We start from the raw sequence: 24151 nt of genomic DNA, 5'->3' as shown, positions 1-24151 counted from the left end.
TTTTACACAAGCCATAAAATGTTATGGAAAATTAGCATTCTTCTTTTTCATCACAGTAATCGAGACACTAATGCAGAAGTGGATGGATGGACATGATACAGTGGAAGTCGTATGAAGCCGGGGCATAGGTTTAAGACATTAGTGAGCTAAAGGATATAATAATCAATCAGCTGAGTAATGGAAAGGTCTAACTCAACTGTGAAGAATAACAATATGACGTCTAATGTTCCTTGCTATTGTTATGTTTGGTACTATACTGTCTGGTGTGCTCCACCCATACTGGTTGATTATGGTGTAGTTACCACTACTTCAAAAGTTCTACTGCAGAATACTGTAGTTGACAGTAGTCCCTAGAAATATCAGTGTGTTTTCAATGTCTTGTATGTTATTTTATCTCAGCATGATCAGTCAGGATGTTTGTGTCCAGTGTCTGCTGTTTGAAATATTGGTTTTGCTCAATAGTGATGGCGTCTGATCTAATGTGAGCAGAAAGAAAGGCTCGGAGCAGCTGCAGACACAGACGTGACCACTCAATGCAGCCTACTTGATTAGTACATATAGCCTCTAATTAGCTAGCTTCTGGTTCCAGGCACAACCGCTGGTGCCATTACTAAAAACAAATAAAATAAAATTAGCAACAATAGACAGACAGGGTTTTCCCATTGTGCATTTGGATAAAGCTTTGGGCCAAGACTTATTTCTCTTATATCTCATCTGGCATTTGCTTTAATATCACCATTATATTGTCAGTTAATAAATGGCAGTCAGTTCAGAGTTTCTGAGTTTAAGATGCAGAGGACAGAAGAAAACAAATGCACGCTGGACAGTGGTTTAGAGTCATGATAGTTGTGAATTTGTGCACATTGCCAAAAAGCCCCATGTTTTGTGTTGTGAATGAAAAAAAAAAATGGTGAAAACAGAACTATGCTAATGATAACGCTCTAGGCTGTGTTGAGGGCCCAAGCCGGGGACTTCGACTGATGATTACGAGCAGGTCGAGGTAAAGTGGCAGTGCCTGGGTGAGAGGGCTGTGGCAAGGATTTGAAAATAATTAGGAGCATGGCGGGATAACAATGCTACATAATGTGGCTGGGGGGCAGCAGTGATGAGTACCATGGCTGAGCTGTCCACTCCGCTGGCCCCTCTGAGCACTGACATAGACTTGTGCTGGCTGCTGTCATAGCTGCGGGTGATGCCAATGATAGGACTAATGCACTAATTACCACGGAGCGGGTGAGGAGAGAGAGGGGCTGTAAATAGGAGGACTGTGGATTAGATAGAATCATAAACAGGGCGACAGCAGCAGAGGGCCCGACATACATAGTTAATCTGAAAGCAGCTTGTATTAAGAGTGTCACAATTTATGGGTCCTTTTGGAAAGCTACAAGTTGGTCCAAAATAGGGCTGCAGGAGTTTAGAAAAAAAATGAATTGTGAGTTTTCTGACAGGTATTGCAATTGTGATTTGATTTATGTACAAAAAGGAGGATTCTGTGCTCATTTCAAACACATTTAGGAGCATTATGAATATTAAAGACAGGAATATGAACTGATAAACTCATTTAAAACTAATTTCAGACTGTTTATAGAGAAAAAAAACGAAAGGTTTTGGATTTTCCCCAATATAACAGCACCGTTTGTTGCTTACAGTGCAAAATCTATTACCTAAATAACTGTAGTCTTTGCAATTTGATAATGGGACCTATTGAAATAGCAATTTAAAAAGCTTTATATTTTCTAACTGAAACATCAATAAAAGAGTAAAACATATGCAGATGGTTGATATTACTTAAAAATGAATCAGTGCCAAGTGTATGAAATATCCATACTGTGTGGCTTTTCATGACTCTACTGTCTGCGTAGTTGTTTTATAATTATAATATAATGTCACACATGGAACAGTTCCAGACAGGATCACTTTAAAAAGCTGGTGAAGGGCTCTTTCATTTTTTTTATTTCCCTAAAGCCATGTCTTTTGTTTTAAAATATAGCCTGGGAGCACTGTTCCAACTGGCCGTGCGTCGTAGTGAGCCGTAGGAGACCCTTTGTGACCGCCTACTCACTCTGCATCCTTATTTATCTGCACTTCCCCAGGCCGTGTTAGTGCACTCCCCTGTCGTGCTCTCAGACTTCCCTCGCTCCTCGCTGGCTCTCTCTTGTTTCACTCTTCTTTTCCGGGCAATTGGGTTTGGGTGCTGCTGGTGGGGGGGTAAGGAGGCCAGGGTGGAGCTGCTGGGAACTTTGCATGTGTGTGTGTTTCTGTGCATGCATGTGTATGTGTGTGTGTGTGTGTGCTGGGAAGTGAGCTAATAAAGGACGGTGATCCATGAAAGGCCTTGAGCAAAGACACAGTCAATTACCTAATGCCTGGACCAGACCGTAGGGCCCACACTCACGCGCTCGTGCACGACTTCTCCATACACCTCATTTACGTATACATGGGAAGGGGGCAGTGGAGGGCAGAACTGGGAATTGTGTGTATATGTGTGGGAGGGTGCACATATGCGTTTGATGGAGAGTGGCGATTTATTAAATTGCTGTCACTTTTGACAAATTTGTGCAACTCAAGTTGAAAGGGTTAGGCTGCACTGATTCTCTTCATTTCCTCTATTCTTCTAAAGACATATCTCACAGACCAAAACAGTCAGAGTCAGAGTCTGCCTGTGCCCACTGATGGAAATATCATATCCATTTTGCTGAACAGATGGTGGAAAAACTGTACAATGACATAAATATCTAAAAAAAAAAACATGAGCTGTTCTAAATGTATCAAAATTCTGCCCAAGTGAAGTATTGCTGCCCAGGAAAATCATACATTTTTGAAGACAAATTAAAATCCGAATACAACATTTAACTGGTCTTACATTTAAATAATCTGATGTAATGCTCACTGCTTACCTTTTCTTGAGAGTTAAGCTCAGTTAAGGGTCTTGTTGGCGTAGATGGGCCGTGTAAAGGCACTGAGGCTGTAGTCATCACCAGTAAAACACAATAAAGAATCAGAAATACTGTGAGTGTGGCATTACATCACAAACATGGCAGAGAAACGAGATATTAATACGCACTTGTGTTGACGTAGGTCGTTCTGCACATCCTCCAGCAGGGTGTAGGAGGTCTGTAGGTGCAAAGACAGTTTAGGGCAAAGGAGGCGCTGCTCCCACACTTCCCCTGGCTCTCTGGGTGAACTCTAGTCAGACCACAACACCAAACACACACATGTAACTAGAGTCAGACAAAGAGCGCAGTAGATTTGTCTCTCTGAACTTTCCACACGTGTTTTCTCATCCTTGTTCTGCAGGTCATGGAGCTACAATACTGTAATAATAACGCACCAATACTACGAGTCTCTCCAGTGTGACAGAGCCAAAAAGGAGATCTCACAGAAGTAACTAATTTAAGCCATCGAACAAAGCGTGAAGCAAGTGGGGTACTGACAACTTAACTAGCAACATTAATGAATATATGATTGTTTTTTATTACAGTTTGTACTATTATTGGTATTGCGTTGTTTTGCTAACTACAAACATGTTGTTTTAAGGTGACCTTGAGTTTTTTGGTTGCCGTTTTAAAGAGGGGGTGATGTGTGCAGAGCGACAGAAAGGGACGGAGGACCCAGCTCTTGCTCCTATCACCACGGGATCATTGGCCTGAGTACTTCCACAGCCAGAGCCTCCACCTTATCCATCACCAGGAGATAGTTATCACAGCGGGCAGGGTTAGGGCGATGGGGCTGAGGGGGGAGGAAATCTACAATAATTACAAACAGGGAAATACTGGAAAATAAGACGCACATTAATCAAAGGATATTCTTCCCCGTGTTACCATCAAGAGACAGTAATGAACTCGGCCTAAGCACTCCAGCTGGAGGCACATTCATGAGGCTGAGTGTTGAGAGAACAGCTAATAAAATGAGACAAATCCATGCCTCATTTCTGCTCACTTATGTTTTACATAGCTAAAAACTAATAACAAGGAAAGTACTTTGCAATAAAGATCTCCAGAGCGTAAATAACACAATGGTAAAATGACTCCTCATCAGCCCAGCAGGATACAAGCACACGTCTAGAAACAGGGCCTGTGTAGTAACGAGTATGAGCGAGATGTTTGAGGTGTTAATAAAACCATTTAGGTCTAAGCTCAGGGCACATCTCTCTTCAGATAAATACATGCTCACATTAAATACAAAACATGATTATGAAGTATTTTTAATGATGTCATTATTCTTAGAGAAAAGTTTTAAAAATCCATTGTGTCAAGATCGCTGTTGGGGGCTTCTAATAATTACAATAAAAACTAGTTCTATGTTTCACAACACTGTCAAGAGCGTTGTCGGTTGTTGCTGAATGTGTTTTGTATGATGTGTTCGTGTTTGAGACTGTTTGTGGTAACACTGTTTGTGGTAACCTCAGCGCTGAGCTCACCTGTGGTTTCCTGCTGACAATGGGGGGCAGTACAGGCCTTGAGGAGCTCCCAGAATGTGTGCTTTTAATCCATGGGGATCCAAGGGTCTCAGGAAAATTGGGGGCTGCTGGGCCAGGCGTGCCCAACTGAAAAGCCCTGTCCCTGGGGTTGAGCCTGGTGGGGGCCTGGTACTTGACCTGCCTCAGCAGCAGCTCCATCTCATGGGGGGCCCGTCTGAATGGAGAGTTAAAGACCCCTGGGCACTGATGAAAGAGAAAAAAGAAACAATTCTATTATGGACGAGGTGAAACATTGAGAATGACATATTCACAATGGGATGTTTAGCAGCATACTCGAGTTTTTGACAAAAATAGACAAAGGTAATAAAATAGAGGTTAATATTCAGGTTTTATGGACTGTGCCACTGGGTAATGACTGTAAAATGATGCCTTACTTTAAAAAACTGAAAAGTGTGGGGGCTACTGGTTCTGAATATCACACTGTGCAATATCACAAGGTTATTTTTTAACCAGAATTTGACTTCGGGGCGTTCATTTAAGTAACGCTTTATAAAGTATATGCACTTTGAGCCACTTACAATGGGAGAAGAAGTATTCTGTAAAATATATACTCTCTGTAGGCTAAGTTCTTTGAAGTTGACTAATTTTATATTTTATATTATGTATGTTTGTGTGATATATACACACACACAGACATATATACATATATATATATATATATACATATATATATATATATATACATACATATATACACACACACACACACACATATATATATATATACATACACATATATATACATACGTGTGTGTGTGTGTGTATATATATATATATGTAATTATAAAAATATAAAAAAATACATACAAAGTTTAAAAAAAGAACATGAGAACATACACTCACTTAAAACTCTAAAGGTAACTGTGCTCAACACATCTTAACACACACAGAGAAGCAAGCCAAAAAGTACCAACCTAGCTACGGGAAGAGCAATGATGTTGACCCCAGGAACACACCATCTCTGTCTCTGTCATAGGGACTTGGGGCCTTTTGGTAAGCCTTGTGTGTGTGTGTGTGTGTGGGTGCGTGTGTGCGTGTGTGTGGGCTGGGGTCCGAGAAGTGAGGAAGGATGAACTGTGTGGGAGAGCCATCTATTCACGGCTGACAAGGTCAAAGCTACGAAGGGAGAGAGTCCCCTGCCATATGCAGAGATAGAAGAGACGGAGATAGTGTGGAGGAGATCGACACCAGGCAGACAAGAAACTTTTAGACTTTTGTTCTAATCTATGTGCTATCAATTATTTAGAAGAGTTTTGGTTGCAGAAACTACAACTTACTATGTTTGTTTTACAAACACTTTATGAAAGTAGTAAACTTGATGATGACAGAGATAGTGGTAAAACCATGAGGGGACAGACAGGAAAAGTAGGTTCAGAAAAAGCTGGGTGGTGCTGAATCAACAGTGACCAGTGTGCTTTGTCTTCATTATGATCCCAATGGGGAGTCCCAGATGCATGGATGCCACACACGCACACAAACATGGCACATGCACACCACCGCACACCTGTGCCAGGGGAAACACTCAAATACTCCACTCAGCACATCCCCAGAGCCATGAAGACCAGTACATGCACAGATGGATCTCTTTTTTTTTCTTCTTCTGAATGAAATAACTAAATGTTTAACTTTAAGCATGCTTAGATTTTCATAAACATGCAAAGTAAACATTGTCAGTTATATTGTAATAGAAAATATCAGCCATTTTCAAGTATTGATGACCAACCTGCTTTGTACTGACGAGATGATGTAAACGATGAGCTTGGTAGAGTTTGGCTGTTTGCTCTTTTACCATCTCCAGACATTTCCTCTCTCTCCTCTGCAGCTCCTCAAGTTCATCCAGATCTCTCCTGTAAGAGAAACAACTTGTCTTAAGTAAGTTTAGACAGTGGATAAATATGTGATAGACAATATTTGAAATGAAAAGGCCTCTATCAACCCTCACATATTGGTAAACTAGTATTTGAATATTTAAATCTGTTTTGGACATCATTTTGTTTTAACATTGATGGTTTAGGAAAGAGCCTTGCAGATGGATGAAATACCTTCTAAGAGAGACAGAGAGAAAAATGCAAAAGAAAGAGAGAGTGCACAAACAAGGGGCGAAGTGGAGGCAGCGGCTCTATAAGTAGGAGGATGATGGATATATTTCATCAGCGCAGCCAGGACAGGTCTTTCTGTGACATCTGTTAAGCGTAGCGGGCTAAATGGGATGCATTAAAAGCCCATACACAGCAATTTCATTCTGCAATCACACAGCCTCATTGTTACAAGGAGGTAATAACTTAAAGAGCGAATTGGAAACAATTACTAAAACACACACGCCACGGTAATGCGGACACGAAAGACCACGCACTGCACGTACACACTGTGGAAATTAATCTTATTCCACTTTCAACCAAGAGCAATACCAAGAAACCATGGATTATCAACAGCCCTTTGTCTTGTCTCCCTGCATCATCCCTCGCTGCTACTACATCTTCATATGTCTTCTCAACTTTTATTTTCAATTACAAACCTTAGTGGAAGTATCTGAATATTAATAATGTGTCTGTAATGTAAGGTTAACACATTCTGGGGCTGCTGACATTTAAGGGAAAGGAATCACAACCCTGTTTCTGCTTTTGCATTCTCATTTCGTCCTCCACTCCAGATGAAATTACAAAATAAATTAAAAATATGCAGAGGGTCACGTGCGCTGGATAGTCGTATAAAGGTACAGTATGTGTGTTTTCATGCTATTTAAGCACATTTAAACTACAAAGATGAGATCCGTATATATTATATGCAAAGTGAAGGTTAAAAATAGGGGTTGCATGGCCTCTATTTCCTTTGTCGTTCAAGTAATATTAGTTCTTAATGCAAAATATAAAGCCTTGTTGTGAGACGCAGTAGTAGTAAATTGCTTCACTAGTAGACTGGCACTGAAAGTATTAAAATGGGCATATTTATCATTCAGAACTATACAACAGTAATGCGGTATAACTATATTAAAATATATACAGCATTTGTGTCTGAATATTACTTTGTTACTGCATTAGACCGACATAAAAAGGAAGAATTTAGCTTCATTTGAGATTCGTTGAAGATAAAAAAAGGAAATTTAATGAAATATTTTGGTATTTGCAAAAAAATAACCAATAACAATTTTAATATGTCTGAACGATAATGTGTGCGTGTGTGTGCATAAGTGTGTACGGTGAGTGTGTGTGGAGCTGTGTGAGTGGGTCCATGTTTGGCTGGGTGTGTGTGTGTGTGTGTGCGTGTCAAGCTGAATGGGTGACCTTTGCTTCTCTGCCCCCAGCCCCAGTGTTATTAATTGCTGTGTAGTGGACAAAAGCCAAACAGATTTGTAACGGCTGAAGGCACCTCGATCTGTGTCGACCCAACCAGCCGCCACAACATACAACCCTCATTAGCACCGCTGTACGCCATGCTGCACCGAGAAGGCGCTGTGGATAAGTGACTGAGAGAAGGAGCGAAAAATAATACAGATTAAACAATACACGTGGTCCTGTTAGCATAATGTAGTCAAATATATATGAATCTGTTTTATCAGTTGTAAATGAAAGCCGAGTTAAGGTTAATCAAGTATTACCAACATATTTAAAACAACGGACTGACATTTTCACCTCTGCCTCTTAACTTATTTATGTTTTCTATGGTCTAGCTAAAATGTCTTCTTTCTTTTTTAAATAATTTACATTTTGGGTTCAGAAGAAGTCAAGGAATAATAGAAGAAGGGGCATTGCAGGACAGCAGCGGAGCACCTAATTGGCCAAGACCTAAATATTTAACGACAGCTTGACCTGATTGGCTCTTTTAATTGCTCAAGTTAAATCATTCAATAGATCAGGAAAACGAATAAACTAATCAATGAGGGAGAGTTATGCAATGCAGAGGTTTTCGTGAGTCAGTAAGATAGTTTTAAGACAGAGCAGACAGTTATAATTAAACAAAATAAAAATAAGAAAATCAACTTGTTTGGAGTTTAACGGCGACTTTGCAATGCAGGAAGTACATTTTCAGTTCATTTTTCCCATAGATTTTTGAAAATAAATGAAGGAATACAGCTTCAAAACTTACTTTATATCTATTTCTGAAACTTTCTATTCATAGTTATTACAATCTTTTGCAGAATTTGAATTGTTTGGACTGAAAACAGCTGCATTATGGACAATAGTTACCACATATCCATTCTTCCGTTGTGTCTTTAAACTCTTTTTGAAATGCTTATAGGAAAAATGACGAGAAATTTACTTCCAGAAGCTCTGTGCCTTTGTCTCCATACAGATGAAGTAGATCAAAAGAAAAGAGGTTAAAAAGCGACGATAGCGTATAGAAGTGTGCAGCGTGACGTAGCAGGAGTGTAGGCCGCGTCACACCAAAGCAGCTCCTGTTATGAACGCCCTTGACAGAGGCTCACTACAAATACAACAAGAATGTACAGATTCAAAGCAGGAAATCACTAATAATGTCATCATGTCAAAATCATAGACTGACCAAAGCACACGCTGAAAACCTCCGCGCTCATTCTGTTCATGGGGAGTATATTATTTATCTGATTATGGTAGTAATAATTACCCAGCTGTTTACTGCAAATAGAGGAATATTTCATGCAGTCAACAGGCCGTGGTGGAGTCAGCAGCAGCAGCAGCAGCAGTGATGGCACCAATACATTTAGTAAATATGCAAAGTGAGCTCTCTCTGCTTTTTCTAATTGCCCCCATCGTCCCTGCGCGTGCCCTTATTATAGCCCAGGAACTTTAAGTGTTTCCCTGACAAAGTGATAAATTGTTGGGATACCGAAGGAAAAGTGTGGCAGAGTGGGGACCGCACCGAGGTCTTGACTTCATTAAGCAAAGCAGGAGGGAAGAGATGAACGAGGGTGGACACTCAAAGCCACATATTGAGAATAGGGAGTGACGAAGATGAGGAACTGAGATTGAGGGGAGAGGGTGAGGAGAGGACAGAGGAGAGGAAAGGTGACTGGAAAATGAATGCATTAGGTTGATTTTCAAACTTAAGAGACAACCAAGCCTTTTGTGAAAATTTGTCCCACTTCTTTCAGTTACTGGAGAGTTTTAGCTGATTAATAAACAGATCTGTATGTGGAGTAATCAGGCACACTGGAACGGGGAAGGCAGCTAACACAAAAAGGATATTTTAAATAATGTCGGCACAATGTTAATTGATTGTGACCCCAGCGGCACTAAATAAACATGTGATTAACTAGGGAGAAAGTGACCTCGCCACCCTAAAGCAGAGGGGAGGGGCTTAGAGAGAGTCAAGGTGTTTGTGCATTGCAAAAGGTCTCACTGTTACTGTAATGGAATGGAATGGAATGTACTATTGTGTTTTTATAAATCTAAAAAGTACTAAATAATGTGTGTGTTTTGGTTTATTTTAGTGCATTTGTTTTGTTTTTGTTAACCATAGCTATAAGACATGTCTATTAATAGATGTGAATAAAAATGCTCTAAAAGGCCTCAAAGTCAGAGAGGAGCAGATTAGTGGAGGGGCCAGGAGGAGGGAGTCAGTGATCCGAGGAGCACTTCGACAAATTTACATTTAATTTTAGAAGCTTAGAAGCCTTAAGATATTTTCCTGTAAAATATATTAGCAACATTAAGAATGTGACTATTAGCCAAATGTGATTTTTTTTTTTTTTTTTTTCAAAAAATAAACGATGGTGTATCTCTAGCAGTAAGCCCTGAAGCAAAGGGGGTTTTATTAATGCAGGAGCCGCAGTTCAAATCAGAGGGTAATTTTTTAATTTCTACACGTAGTTCACTTATCTCATCTTAAGCCCCAAGCACTTCAGAGCAGGCCTCTCCCTCCCTCCTCTTCCTCCTCTTCCTTTGTCTTTCTGCTACACAGTCCCACTTCAAAACTTGCAAAAGCTGCTAAATACACAGTGGTGCCATATACACTGAAAAATAAATGTTATGGGGTGATTTTACCTGACTTGTTTGTTTTTCATTGAAATATTTTCCAAATAACTCTTGCGTGCGTAGAAATTGTGGACATATTTTCTCACATAATATCCTCTCCATCTTCTCTGAATCTGAAAAATACATAAGATAATTAGATCATATTTAACATTTATTGTGCAGATTTGGTTTATTACTCTAATGACTTAAACAAACATTAATAACATAACAGCACAAACATGGTGTAAGTAAAAACCGCACAGTGAGACTCCAGGTTTTAACTGTAGGAGCAGACATTGATTGTTCAGATTAGTCGACGTGCACACACACAAATATCAGCGGAGCAGTTTAAAGCTCTGAGGTGAATGTCCTTCAGACTAATAGAAGATTAAAACAATGGCAGGTACAAAATAATCACACTATGAGAGAAGTGGAAGATCAAGAAGAACAACAAAGAGCAAAATGAGAATTAGCATTGATCAGCCCGTCAATAGATAATTTTAAATAAAGTAATTGCCACCTCCCAAGTTCTTGCTGACCTTTTGTTGACTAGTAAAATCAATGCTGTTGAATCTAATACAAATACGAGGCGCCGCGTGTAAACACCGGTTTCTATTACGTGCTTAACAGATTCACCTCTAGTTTTGTAGATTGACTGGATAAAGGCAACAGACAAAAAAGAGGAGAAAACAATTTGATTCAAAAGAGACGAGAGCGAGATCCCCGGTGTTTTCCCTGTATCACCTTCTGTTTATTTTACACAGGGACAATGTAACTGTTATTTGTTAGTAAATCCATAGTTTGTGTAAATTCAGACACAACCGTATTATAATATTGAGATGAACGTTATTGACTTTTGAATTTTTGAATTTTTGGTTTTAGTGACATGCCGACAGAACAGCTCTACTTTATATTTACCAGAATATACTGCTGCTGATGTTAGATACACATAATTATTCATGTTTTTGTTATGAATTAAGCAACCAAGAACTCCCATTCCCAGCACAGGTCCCTCCCCACAGATTGTCATTTGCTACCACAAGACACCAGGGTGATATTTACTCTGACCGCCATGGCCTCGTAGAAATTCATCTTCATGATAAAATATGCCGCCTGTGAACACAAAGGAAAAGATGGCGTTACATCTTGTCTTGCGGCCCTCTGATCTGTCCACAGCAGGCGTCAAAGATAAAGAGCTCTTTATACATAATACATAGCGCAGAGGAAGCACAGATAGCACCAGCGCGAAGTGTGGGGAGAGAGAAAGGGGCCAGCAAAATAGAGATTGAATAAAGGGAAGCCCAGACAAAAAGGGAAAAGTGTAGAGTGTTGAGGAGAGAGAGGAAGAGTGTGCAGGTATTTAGTGGGTCTTTGTATCAAGGGGAGGACGATAGCCCCTTAATGCGGCAACGCTGACAAGGGCCAAGAAAATCTATGATAGTCAAGCAGTGAGCTAATGGAGATGTATGACGGCAGAACGTTCTCCTCTGGATTTCATAATCAATGACAGCGCTGCCAGAAACGACTAACAAAAGGCCCGGGAATATTCAGCGGAACACCAAACGTCAGCCAGCCACCGGGGGCACATTTTAAGAGCAACCTGAAGAGCCAGTCATAAAAGGGATTCATATCTCAACATGTCGTATTGAATATTGACAGTGAAGTGCGGGAGACGCGGCGAGGGGAGGGAGACAAAGACTTGAAAGCGTGTAATAAATTCAGCTTGATGTTTTCAGATGAGGTGTTGTGGACATTAGATTACATGTGATAAAGAGTGAGAGGGGGAAAAAAAAGAAACTCCTACGGCTAATTCAAAAGAGTCAAGTGTGGCAACTCGGAGTGATCCAAATTAGCACTTGTCTGCTGCCAAATGAGAGCAAACAGTCTCTTTTTAGCCCATATGTGTGCTGTGACACATCCTTGATCGTTTATTTCAGCAGCGCTCACACCGCAGGCCTCAACCCCCTCTCTTCATTTCTTGAACGCCTCCCAAATGGCGGCTGGCAGTTATGCTTTAGCAAACAGTCAATTTACAAGCATGATAAATAGCTTGTTGTGATACGTTTACTAAACTCAATCCAGGGGAAAATTATACGTGAGAGCGCTGGGTATTGGATACGGTATCAACAATCTGTTCAATTAAGAAGCAGTTGGAGGCAATATGTTGGAAATGGGACCCTGTTTTACTAAAGTGCACGTGCATACACAAGCTAACGGATTCCTCTGACTCTCAGCTCATCTCCGTTTCTCTAAATGCTTCCCAGGAGTTGTGGCGTTCTGATGGCAAATGGGATCTCTTATCGTATTTATATTTCTTAAGAGCTAATTTCTCAATGTGTAATGAGTGAATTATATTTCCTAAGGTCAGACACAGCGACTTAGGGATAACGCAATTGAATTCTAATGCCTGCTATCATAACATAATCAATATATCTATAACCATTATGGGCACTAGCTTACCTTCACCATTTGTCTGAAACGTGACCTTGCTCTGAAGCCTCGCCATATCTTCTGTATAATGACTGCTTTCTTGTGCAGATGGCTGTAAATTGGCATAAGAGAAAGGATTAGTTTTATTCTTGCATTTGTTTTTAAAAATACATTCAGTCAAAGGAGTGTAATTGTGGATAATTTTAGAATTAGTGGTTGTACGTAATAACAGAGAATGTGACAGACAAATAGATACAAAAATAATGTGGGATATATTTCCTTTTAAAAATTGGTGTAATCTGAATTATTTGTGAATTGGTCAGACTTTATTCCATTTGCAAGGGGCAGGTTTAGCACTCTGAGATGCTCACCCAAAGCCATATAGAATATTTTTACAGGGTTTTCGATCATGTCCGATAAGCCATTCACCCCTTTAGTTAGAGCCATGCATTTGTATTCATCTTCAAACACACTCTAAATGCAAGTCCACTGCGATTCTCTGCTTCCAATGAGGCCATCAATTTCCAAAAGGCCATTTATATGCCCAGAAAATCAATGCTGATAGTGGGGATAGCACAACCTCGGAGTTGCACTTAGCCAGCTAAAACTGTTGCTAATTATCCACTTAACGCATTGATCAATTAACTAAAGTAATCTGAATTAACCTACTGTCTGGAAGTTTGTCTGCTGACCCTGCAGAATGGGGCTTGGGTCACAGTATAAGAACAGGTACAGAGATTAACACATTTATTTCAGTCTATGTGAAAGGAGCAAAGACTGTAGGCCACATTTATTCCTCAAGGCCATTTGCAAAGCTTTACACCAGGGATAATGACAGGACTCGACTGGATCATGGTGGTCCTCAAAAGGGATGCATTTTATTGTTATTGTATCATTACTAAATATATATCACATAAATGTACGTGGTTTCAAGTGTTCCACCACCTGATGTGTATGTGACATTTAAAGATGAATGAATGGATGTGTATGTGTGATATTTTTGACATTTAAAGCTGAATAACAGTAGTCCTACAGTGTTACCTGACATAAGCCTGGACTCTGCAGGCCCTGGCCCAGCTCTGGATGTGTATGTGTGATATATTTGATATTTAAAGCTGAATAAAGGTAGTCTTACAGTGTTACCTGACATAAACCTGGACTCTGCAGGCTCTGGCCCAGCTCTGGATGTGTGTGTGTGTGTGTGATATGTGATATTTAAAGCTGAATAAAGGTAGTCCTACAGTGTTACCTGACATAAACCTGGACTCTGCAGGCTCTGGCCCAGCTCTGGATGTGTATGTGTGATATATTTGATATTTAAAGCTGAATAAAGGTAGTCTTACAGCATTACCTGACATAAACCTGGACTCTGCAGGCTCTGGCCCAGCTCTGGATGTGTGTGTGTGATATTTAAAGCTGAATAAAGGTAGTCCTACAGTGTTACCTGATATAAACCTGGACTCTGCAGGCTCTGGCCCAGCTCTGGTGTGTGTGTGTGATATATTTGATATTTAAAGCTGAATAACAGTAGTCCTACAGTGTTACCTGATATAAGCCTGGACTCTGCAGGCTCGGACCCAGCTCTGGATGCGGATGGCAGCCTGGTTTTCTTTCTCTCTACTTTCCTCTGCTAAACTGGTAAACAAATCCCACAGTTAAAATATTAATATTGTCGTTTAACATGTAGGTTATGTTACTTATAAAACGTGTCGAAACAACATCCAGGCTCTAATATCGCGCTAATCATGAAACATACAACGTTTATCCAGTTGACCAGCAGAAATTAAACATTCAGAAAAATACGGTTTATTCAGCGCAAATTAAGGTTTATTCAACTCAAATTACGGTTTATTCAGCTCAAATTAGCGAAGACACAAACCTGTTTCTATAAAAGTATTCTTGTCGAAAGTCTTGTTCTGTGTCCAACCGCAGCACGCCCGCCATGTCTGCGCATGCGCCAGTTTGTCCGTTGCCCTGACAACCGCGTCTGTGGCCCCCTGGGAAACGAGACCACGTGGGAACTGGAAAAGTAAGAGAAGAAACGTGTTTAAGACGGAGCTGCTGAGACAGAGCTTCAGTTTCACCCAACAAAACCCAAGAAAACTTGAGTTGTGAGTGTTTAAAATGTGGTGTGAGGTTTTTATTGAGCAGATGGTTCAAAATGTGACATGAAAATAAACATGTGACGCCTGGGACTGACTCTTTTCAACGCGATAAAAAGTGATGAGACAGCTTTAGTTTCCCGCCACAATTCATGCAAAAATAACATCTAAACATATGTATATAGAGCACATTGTAAAGTGTAGTTTAGGTATTTATAAAAATGATTATGAGGGGTCCCAGTTTCCATGTTTTGAGTTTCATTTGACCATTGCTAAAAACTACATTGTGCATGAATTAATTTTGAAAAACTCCAACATACTTTGTGTATTTGATGTTTTTCAGGATTTTGATGTCTGATGTGCCCATTATTATGAAGAGCCGCTGGATTCTGCAGTCTGCTCTTAATGCAAGTAACTATTGATTTAGCAGTGTCCTCACACCTTTCCTTTACTCCATCAATTTTCCCCAATTTCTGATGTGATCATGCTCCATCACTCTTCTTTCCATCCAATAATTCACCTGTAAAGATGATCTACTTTGTAAGCTGTTTGGGAATAGCTGTCTGTCTGTTCAGGAGTCTGTCTGTCCACCAGTCGGTAAAAAGACTGTCAGGATTATAGATTATTTTAGACCACTTAATGACAAATAGTGGAAGTGTGTATCTCTGAGGTTCTTCATATCTCTTGTACCACACCAGGTCTCTCTGTCAGCTAGATGTGGTTTCTATCTCTTTTTCTAAGGCCAATTTGCTGTCTTAAGTGTGAGCACAGAGCTGCAGAGCCGTGCAGCAGATGTCCCAGGTAGAGTTATGGCTGAAGGGCCAAGACCATGATGGCGAAGCCCATCCATCGAGACGTGGCAGGAGGGCAGCCACCCTGGTAATTACAGGAGGAATGTTGTTTTTACAAGACAGGACAAGCACAAATACAACCAAGAGAGAGAGAGGGAGAGAGGGTGTGAGAGAAAGGGAGACATTTTTAGGACATGACATGACCGTCAGGACAAAGCCATTCTTTTAGTGACAATACTGAATAGATGTTCTGTAGTGTAGGTTGTAGTGTTGGTTCCTTTTCTCTTTCTCTCAATTCAAATCCTTCCTTAAGGTAAGGTAAACTAGATAAATTGAGGAATGTGTATGTGTGTGTGTGTGTGTGTTATGTCTGTATGTATGTATGTACATACATATAATACATATATGTTTATTTATATATATATATATATATATATATATACATATAAAGTTATTCGTTCCTTATGTGCTTGTCATTGAGGCTTGTCATTAAACATGCCTCCAGTCACATCTCACTGTCAGACGGTCCATCCAATGAGCCATTCTCGATGCTCATTGTTTCAAAATGAAGGCCATATGTGCTGCGGCCAGGACCGCTCATAAAGACGCACAGCAGTGATACTAGACTGTCCAGCTCTGAGGGAGTGTGGATGTACTCTGTGTATGGATCATAATTGTGTGTGTCATTGTATGAGTGATAATATCTGAGTGCACTACACTGTGTGTATGTGTGTGTCGGGGTGTGTATGTGTGTGTCTGCCAGTGGCTATGCAGAGCTGTGGTGGTGAGTGGTACCAGTTTGGCCATTATTATTAAACATCTGTCTGTAACACATTCCCTCTCTCTGATGCTTCCCTCTTCAACCAGGGATCAGACAGTTGAAATCCGTCATGACTCTCAGTCTTCTGTACTTAGTTTAGTTGATGGCAACACTTTATGCATTGAAAATTAACAGCTTAGTGGTGGATTTAAAATCAAATCTATCTAATTGTTATAATTCTACCTGACGTTGCTGTTACCTAAGCAATCCCAGAGCTTTTAGACCGTCCTTTTTTCACTCTTCTCTTCCTCTCCCTCCCACCTTTCCTCATTCCACATCCTAATATCCTGCTAATGGATAAAAACTATGATTGTGCCAGTAGAGGAGAAATATCATACCTTTATTAGCCCACCTATACCCATCCAGAGAGGGAGGGAAGTAATGAATTGAGCATTGTGTAAAATAGTTTAATGCTGGGGTGGTTCATCATTATTTGTAGCGGATTGCATGCAGACAGGGGTGATCCATTAGTGCGGTCCTTCCATCTGTGCTGTGGTTGTGCGTCTGTGTGTGTCTTTTGGTGTGTGTGTGTCCCGCCCAGAAGGACATTCGCTGCTGCCGGCCCCACTGTCACAATGAGAGATTCATCACCACACTCGCACACGCACACGCACATACATACAGTACACATGTGGCATTATTATTTTATCATTACTTCTCATATTTTTCCCTTTTACTGTTTGTCGTTAGACGTCAATGGTGACACTCTTTCACAGAAACTCCTGTTATGGTCAGTCCCTGAAGTATTATCAATATATTCCCTTTATAATTATTATCTTATATATTTATAATCCACAATGGTCATCTAGGTGTTTCAATTCAGTTAACTTTTTTTTTTTTTTTTTTTTTTTTTAAATAGATTAGATTTGAAAAGTGTATAGCTAAAAATGAGTGTGTCTTGTGTATGTAACGGGTGCAAGGACTGGAGCTTCTGGTACTGAGGAATTAAGCTGTTTTAATAGATATTAATAATACTAACTGCATTTGACAAAATAAAAAATATACAGATAAATTAATCACTTAAATGGTCCAAAGGTGAATGAACATTAAAAACTCAAGAGTCACTTCTAACTTCATTGTTCATGTTCTGGCATGGTTTTTTTTGTAAAACATAATTGTACATGTGTTTTTGTTAAGGAAATTACAGTATAATCTGGGTATGACTACAAAAAGGTAGTTTTTCATAAAGTAAGGCCTTTTAAGCAGACCTATTATGCAAAATCGTCTTTTAACCATGTTATAGTTGTTTCCCCTCAGCATTTACTCATCCAAAGTTGTATTTGGAGTGATTCTTGCATGTGCGATCAAACTTTAACCCCTTATTTACAAGACGCAATATTGCAGATCAACTCCCATTTTCACCACCACTGGTACACACCCACTTCTCTACTTTGTTTCCCAATTTAATTCTCTGTGGCGTCAGCTCCCATTGGGCACTGCAGTTTTCTAATTTCTTATTTGAGATGAATATTGTCATTTAAAATCTGTAAATTATACCATAATGATCATCAGGTGTTACAGATTATAACAATACAGCAGACACAAGCACAACATGTCCTCTTTAAACCATATGATCAGGCCTGATTTGATTGTTATTGTTCAATATGTTTACAGTTTGAGGTAATTGGATGTCCGCAGCAGAGGGACAGTTCTGCCATCCAGATTGTCCACTGTGTGAGTGTGTGTCTGTCACATGTCCTTTGGCGTGCCTCAAACAGCTAATCATAACCACACTGCAGAGATTAATGAAGTCAAGAACAATCAGCTCAGACACAAACATGGACATAGCACAGAGCAAAACGTTATTAGGTCCTCATCAGTCACATGTGATAAAATAACTACTGTGAATTTTAAATGTGTTTTCTGTAGTGAATCCTGTGTTGTGTTTTTCAGACTTCTGTAGCTGAAGTGCCATTGTGTCCACTACCCCGGGCTCTTCTCTTTAGTTCTACTGTAACTATAAGGTGAGTGTTTTCTATTAACATTTTAGGGTTACTGTTGAAATGTGAATACTTTTAATTACATAAAAGTAACAAAGTCAACTAAAGCAAGACCCAATTTCATGATTTCATAATTCCTGGGCCATAATACTTGTATTAAACTTACTTGTTAAAAGCAATGATTAGATAAAAGCACCTGCCAGACCCTGGATCTCCTCATCAAAAGACATTTTATCTTATGTCAGTGCATTTGTAAGACACTGGGTTTATCGACATACAGTCGCATAAGTAAATGCAGTAATATAAGATACATTATAAAGTAATATGTGTTTTCACAGTGTCTTAGGTCTGGCACCCTGAGTCTCATTGTTGAATCACACCCTTTGTACCAGTGACCACACTATAACACGCATCAACAAACTTAAATTTGTGCTTTACTGTGTGTGTCCAAAGAACTTTGGCTTGCTTTGGCCTTTTGGCCAATATACCTGCTGACAGATTAGTTTTCCAGCTCTCACACAGCAGAGTGATTACCATTATGGGCCAATTACTCAAGAAATAGGCCCATTTTATGGCATTGGATTATAATCAAAATAGATTTTTAAAAAATAAGTAAAGAGTAGCTCAGGAAATAAACCATTTTAAACATTGAAATGCCTGTCTGCGATTGTTAGAATATCTCCTATTTAATAGTTTAAACAGCACTGGCTTTTTCTAAAATGCTATGATTCTATTGTGTTTGTCGAGTCCATTACACCTTAAAGCCTCACTCATCACCCAAACAATCTAACTTTCAAATCAATAGAAAGACCCTGGCCACAGGTGAGTGGCCTGGCCAAATAGCCTTTCATTATGTTAGACAGTGTAGGCACTACCCCGCTCCACATGCACACTAAATACAACGTATGTATTTGTGCTCCCCACAACAGTCTGTATCAAAGTGTTATCAGATACAATCAGGTCTGTACCAAGGCCAAAAAAAGCAAACATTACTGCAACTAATACCTGAATGAATGTGAGCCTGAAGATGATGGCAGTGAGAAAGGTCACTAAATGCAGAGAAAGTGTATGGGACTTTGCTAATGTATAATACTTTTAATTTCCCGTTTATTTGCCACATGGATGGTTAAAATCTACTCCCATAGCCTCATAAAATTAAAACCCAGAGAGCAATGAACTGTGAGAAGAGGCCGTAAGATGGAGAGGCAGCAACAAAAAGGAGAGCAGAAAAAAAGATCAAAATGATGAGGCAAAACCCACAGTGAGCTGGATAGATAGAAAGATGAGGGCAAGGAGTGGGAAAAATAATGGGGAATTGAGAAGCAGTGATGTGCAGCTCCAAAACATTCTTTAGCAGAATGAGCTGTCACCTGTACCTCCTTTGCTTGGCGATCTATGGTTCACACAGGCTGCCTTTGATTAATACATCTCACCTAAATCATCAGAAGTTCCCCTCTTCCTCTTCCCCATAAAATGCAATACACAACACAAATCAGCTCTTTAAACAGGGAAGGCAGATAACAATCGGAAAATAATGCATCTTACCTGGGCCATCTCGATAAATTGTTCCCTATAACACCCACCCTTAAACCAAAATCAATTCATCCGACACCAATTTTTATTAAAATCCTCAGTAATAAATCTTCTTCCAATGTTTGTTCATCTGTTTTTTGATACATTTATATCACTTTCAGTTCTGCTCCAGTGTTTCCACTAGCTCTGCTGCAGAAAATGGGAAAATCCATTTGGGGCCAATAGAATAGTTAAAGGGGTGTTATGGGTGCCTTTTCTCGGGCTTCGAATGGGTGTCAATTTGTGTGTGCATCTGTGTGTGTTTTGTGGCACACATGGCTGAGTGGAGCTCTGTGTTTGTGTGTAAATTGAATCGATAAATATGGCAGTGCAGTGAGTAGATAGCAGCCTTCCCCTTGCCTTTCTGATTAACCCACACGACTGAAAACCTGACGGCACTGGAACCATATTAGGCCTGTGCGTTTAGCTGAAGGTGTCTTAAGGGGCAATTAACTCAAAACACCCTTTGTCTTTTTACCAAATCCTCTGGGAGTGTACACGGGAGAGACAAAATGTAAACAAAACCTATAGCCGGGCTTCAGATGATATAATATTTACAGAGAACGTGAACATAGTCAAAGTACAGGTGTGAGTTTTAGTGGGGTTTAGAAAGGGCACAAATGATCAAGGTCAGTTTTGTCATTTTTTTTCTTTTGGATATTTCTTTTAAATTTCCAAGGTAATCAATAAATCCTAAATAAAATCTCACTCTTTTTCAGAATCTGTAAACCTCATATACATGTACAGTAGGAGGAAATGGATGTTTTATTATCTACTTCCTTTAGAACGCCTTGTGTTCTTTAGACAAAGTGTGACAAAATGGTTTTACTGTTGGATTTTATTGCAAATTAAAGGAGAACAACTACTATACTTTTGTAAGAGTTTTATAGACCTTCTCATCAAGCCTGAATGTAACATATACAACAGCTGGACTGTGACATGGCACCAAGTCGAGATGTCTCAGTGTCAAAGTTTAGTATAATGATTATTGTGAGAAAAAGAACAAAAAACAAAACACAAATAAACGATTATTCATAATTATTGACTGTATGACCAAACAGTCATATCCAACGTTTTCTTTCATTTGTGTAGCGTTACAGTATTTGACCTGTTTTATTAAATCAAACTTTCTGAGGGATGAGGTCACAAAACACAAAAAGACACTGAATTGTACTTGCAGTATAAATTGAATAGAAATGACTTAATTTTGAAGAAAAAAAATGTCACAATTATTATATTTTTATCTCTTACGATTATACTGTGACCTGAATAATCATAATTATTGATTAACCTTATAATCTTCACATCCCCAACAGCAAGAATGTGATAGATGTGAAAATGTGAAATGATCCCATAAAGGAATACTTGTTCACTGCAGGCTACTTTAAATCCTGCTTATTATAGCAAATATGTATTTATATAAATCTCCTGATCACAAGAATCAAGCAAGAGTAAAAACTGATTTAAAATGTATTTATTGGTACAACAGTGACAGATTATGAACACAAAATACATGCTACGACATTAACACCAATAATACTAATAATAATAATAAAAATCATTTAAATGTGTTCCTGAATAGTCTAACTGTGTGAAATAAAACATATAAATGGTTTAAGTTTTTAGATTTCCCTTTTGAAAACAAAAATCAAATGGGCACAAGGTGTGTGTTTTATTTTTGTATTTTTGCTCTAATAGCCCATGTCCCTACAACCCTGAAGTCAAACTAACAGCCTTTTAAAACCAAAATTATGTTTTTTACAAAATCTCATAGCTGAAATAAGTCTAAGAGAAGACTGGCATACTGCTGAGTTTCAGGTCAAAATATTCTATAACCCAATAATATTTAATGGGGGGCAGCCTAGTACATATTTTTAAAATGCTGATTTTTTTTTGTAATATACTGAACTATAATGTATAGTAAAAATATTAATGATCAGGTTCAACTTTTGTGAATTTACCTTTTGGATATTTCATTGTAAAGTGCAATAATTGATCGGCAAAACTGTCTCTTGCCCCCACCCTTCCATGTTCTAGATGGAAGAACGTTGTTTTAACTAAAGAAAATGTAAAGTAAGAAAACCGGTATGAGAACGGAGCCATCTGATATCCAAAACAGTGACTGTGAGTTGTAATAAAGCTAAAGTAAGGCTAAGCATTAAATTAAACTTTTGGCAGCTTCTTGTGTATTTGCCTCATTTGCATTTAATTTTCAATAAATTCTCTACTTTGCCTAAATCCCCAGCTAAATATATATATATATATATATATATATATATATATATATATATATATATATATATATATATATATATATATATATATATATATATATATATATATACACACACACACCCACACACACACACACACCATGTACCATTATCTAGTATACATTGAACAGTTCAGGTCTTAAAAATAAAATCTGCTGTATTCCCAGTGACTGTGTGAGGTCATGACTTACTCTGTATTTCATCTGCTGTCCGTGTGACCCCTCGTTCCCTTGGCCTGGTCTGTTTACATAATGTGACATTATGAAGACTGGAAATGAGCTGATGTGGAGTAAAGACGTGTGTTTTTACAGTATTTCATTTGACACTCCACTGATCTTCTCTGTTTCTCACTGTGCCAAAAAGCAGACACGTGAAGCAAGAACATAGAACCACAGCCATTCAAAACCTTTTCTGCGTGTTCACATTGTCACATTCCTTTTCTCGTACCACTTGTCTGTCTGCTCTTTACAAGACTCTCTGTGTCTGGGACAGTTATTATTGATAATAGTTAAGCTGAGGTCGAACGTTAAGGTGAAAAAACTGAGCTGTGATCTGAGTTGTCTGTGATGATCTGTTTTTTGGTGAAATCCTTACAGTGTGACTCAGTACATCCCACTCCTGCTCAGCATCTGTCACGCTCTGAGTGATTGACAGGAGGACTGAACCAATCACAGTGAAGTGAGAACTCTCAGAAGCACCAGATGACTTGATTTACCTCTTAATGGCAGATAAAAAGATATTAATAAATAGTAAATAAATAAAAAACATAATCAAGGCTAAGTATTGCAATATGATTATTTTTTTCTGTAATATTTCCCACCCCTATAGCTCTAGAATTTCCTCTCCTTTGCTTCCATAAAATGGGAATTGTAGGTATTTATAAATTCAATGAATATTATCTAATGCTGTTGTATGATTTCTTAATGGTCCAAACATATTCATTAGGTCTTGAAGTAAATGTTGTGCCTTTTGTCAAGATAATCTTTCTCTTTTTTATTTGTAGTGTGTGAGACGCTCTAATCACAAATAATGATGTAGTGCACTTGAATAGAGACGGCTAAAGAAGAAAAATACAATAGATGAAGCCTCATTGCCCAGCATTGTCTCATTTGTTTTGGAATCCATGAAAGGTTTGCTGGGTCATCTAGTGCAGAGGTGGCGAAGCACTACATGGCGTGATTTATTCTAGGTGTTAAAAAATAATTTGTTTGGATTGATTAACGTTAATTAAATATGCTAATTGAACTAGCTGAAAACAGGTGTTGGAGTGCTTTTCTACTTATTCCTCCCTAAACCGGTCTTTAGGGTGAGAGTTATGGATGTTCACTCACTACTATTTTAAACACATCCAAGTTGAGAAAGTTGTGAGCTTGAATAAACACATGTGGCGTGTTGGTCATGTGACTGGCTGCATGAGTGAGAAGATTTGTGCATTAGATGAAGCAAAAGGCTGCTCTGAGCCACATGGATTTACTGCTAAACTTTGAACAGTTTTAAATTAAAATGTATTGCCCATTCTCAATGTATTGATCTTAGGCCCAGCTGTGTCAATACACCTCCCCAGCTATTTTTCCAATAACTTATAAAGATCTGCCAGCCAGGCATAAATTCATTACATACCTTTGAGTTCATATTCTCTCTCTCTCCATCCTTCCCTCATCTTTTTAACATCTCTTTCCCCTGGCTTTTTTTTTTTATCTATCTGGTTTACCTTTTCATTCTATCTAATAAAATGTGACTGTATTTACCAAACATAGAATTATCTAATAACACATTGATTATTTATTTTTTCATCTTCAGTTTTTCCTGTTTC

General features: G+C 38.9%; 1 protein-coding gene across 1 annotated transcript; it reads right to left on the bottom strand.

The window, feature by feature from the left end:
• Window positions 1-2916: 2916 nt before the first annotated feature.
• spata17 (spermatogenesis associated 17) lies at window positions 2917-14784 on the bottom strand. Its single transcript, XM_055229976.1, has 9 exons — window positions 14720-14784; window positions 14386-14475; window positions 12871-12952; window positions 11473-11523; window positions 10441-10544; window positions 6204-6327; window positions 4421-4663; window positions 3065-3114; window positions 2917-2965 (listed from the first exon to the last, which is right to left on the bottom strand). Exons 1-9 carry the CDS (start codon window positions 14782-14784, stop codon window positions 2917-2919), a joined length of 858 nt encoding a protein of 285 aa, XP_055085951.1.
• Window positions 14785-24151: the final 9367 nt, after the last annotated feature.

This window comes from Periophthalmus magnuspinnatus, chromosome 3, assembly GCF_009829125.3.
Source record: "Periophthalmus magnuspinnatus isolate fPerMag1 chromosome 3, fPerMag1.2.pri, whole genome shotgun sequence".
NCBI classification, from domain to species: domain Eukaryota; kingdom Metazoa; phylum Chordata; class Actinopteri; order Gobiiformes; family Gobiidae; genus Periophthalmus; species Periophthalmus magnuspinnatus.
Note: the sequence above shows the minus strand (reverse complement) of the source record. Positions and strands in the feature narration are given on the sequence as shown.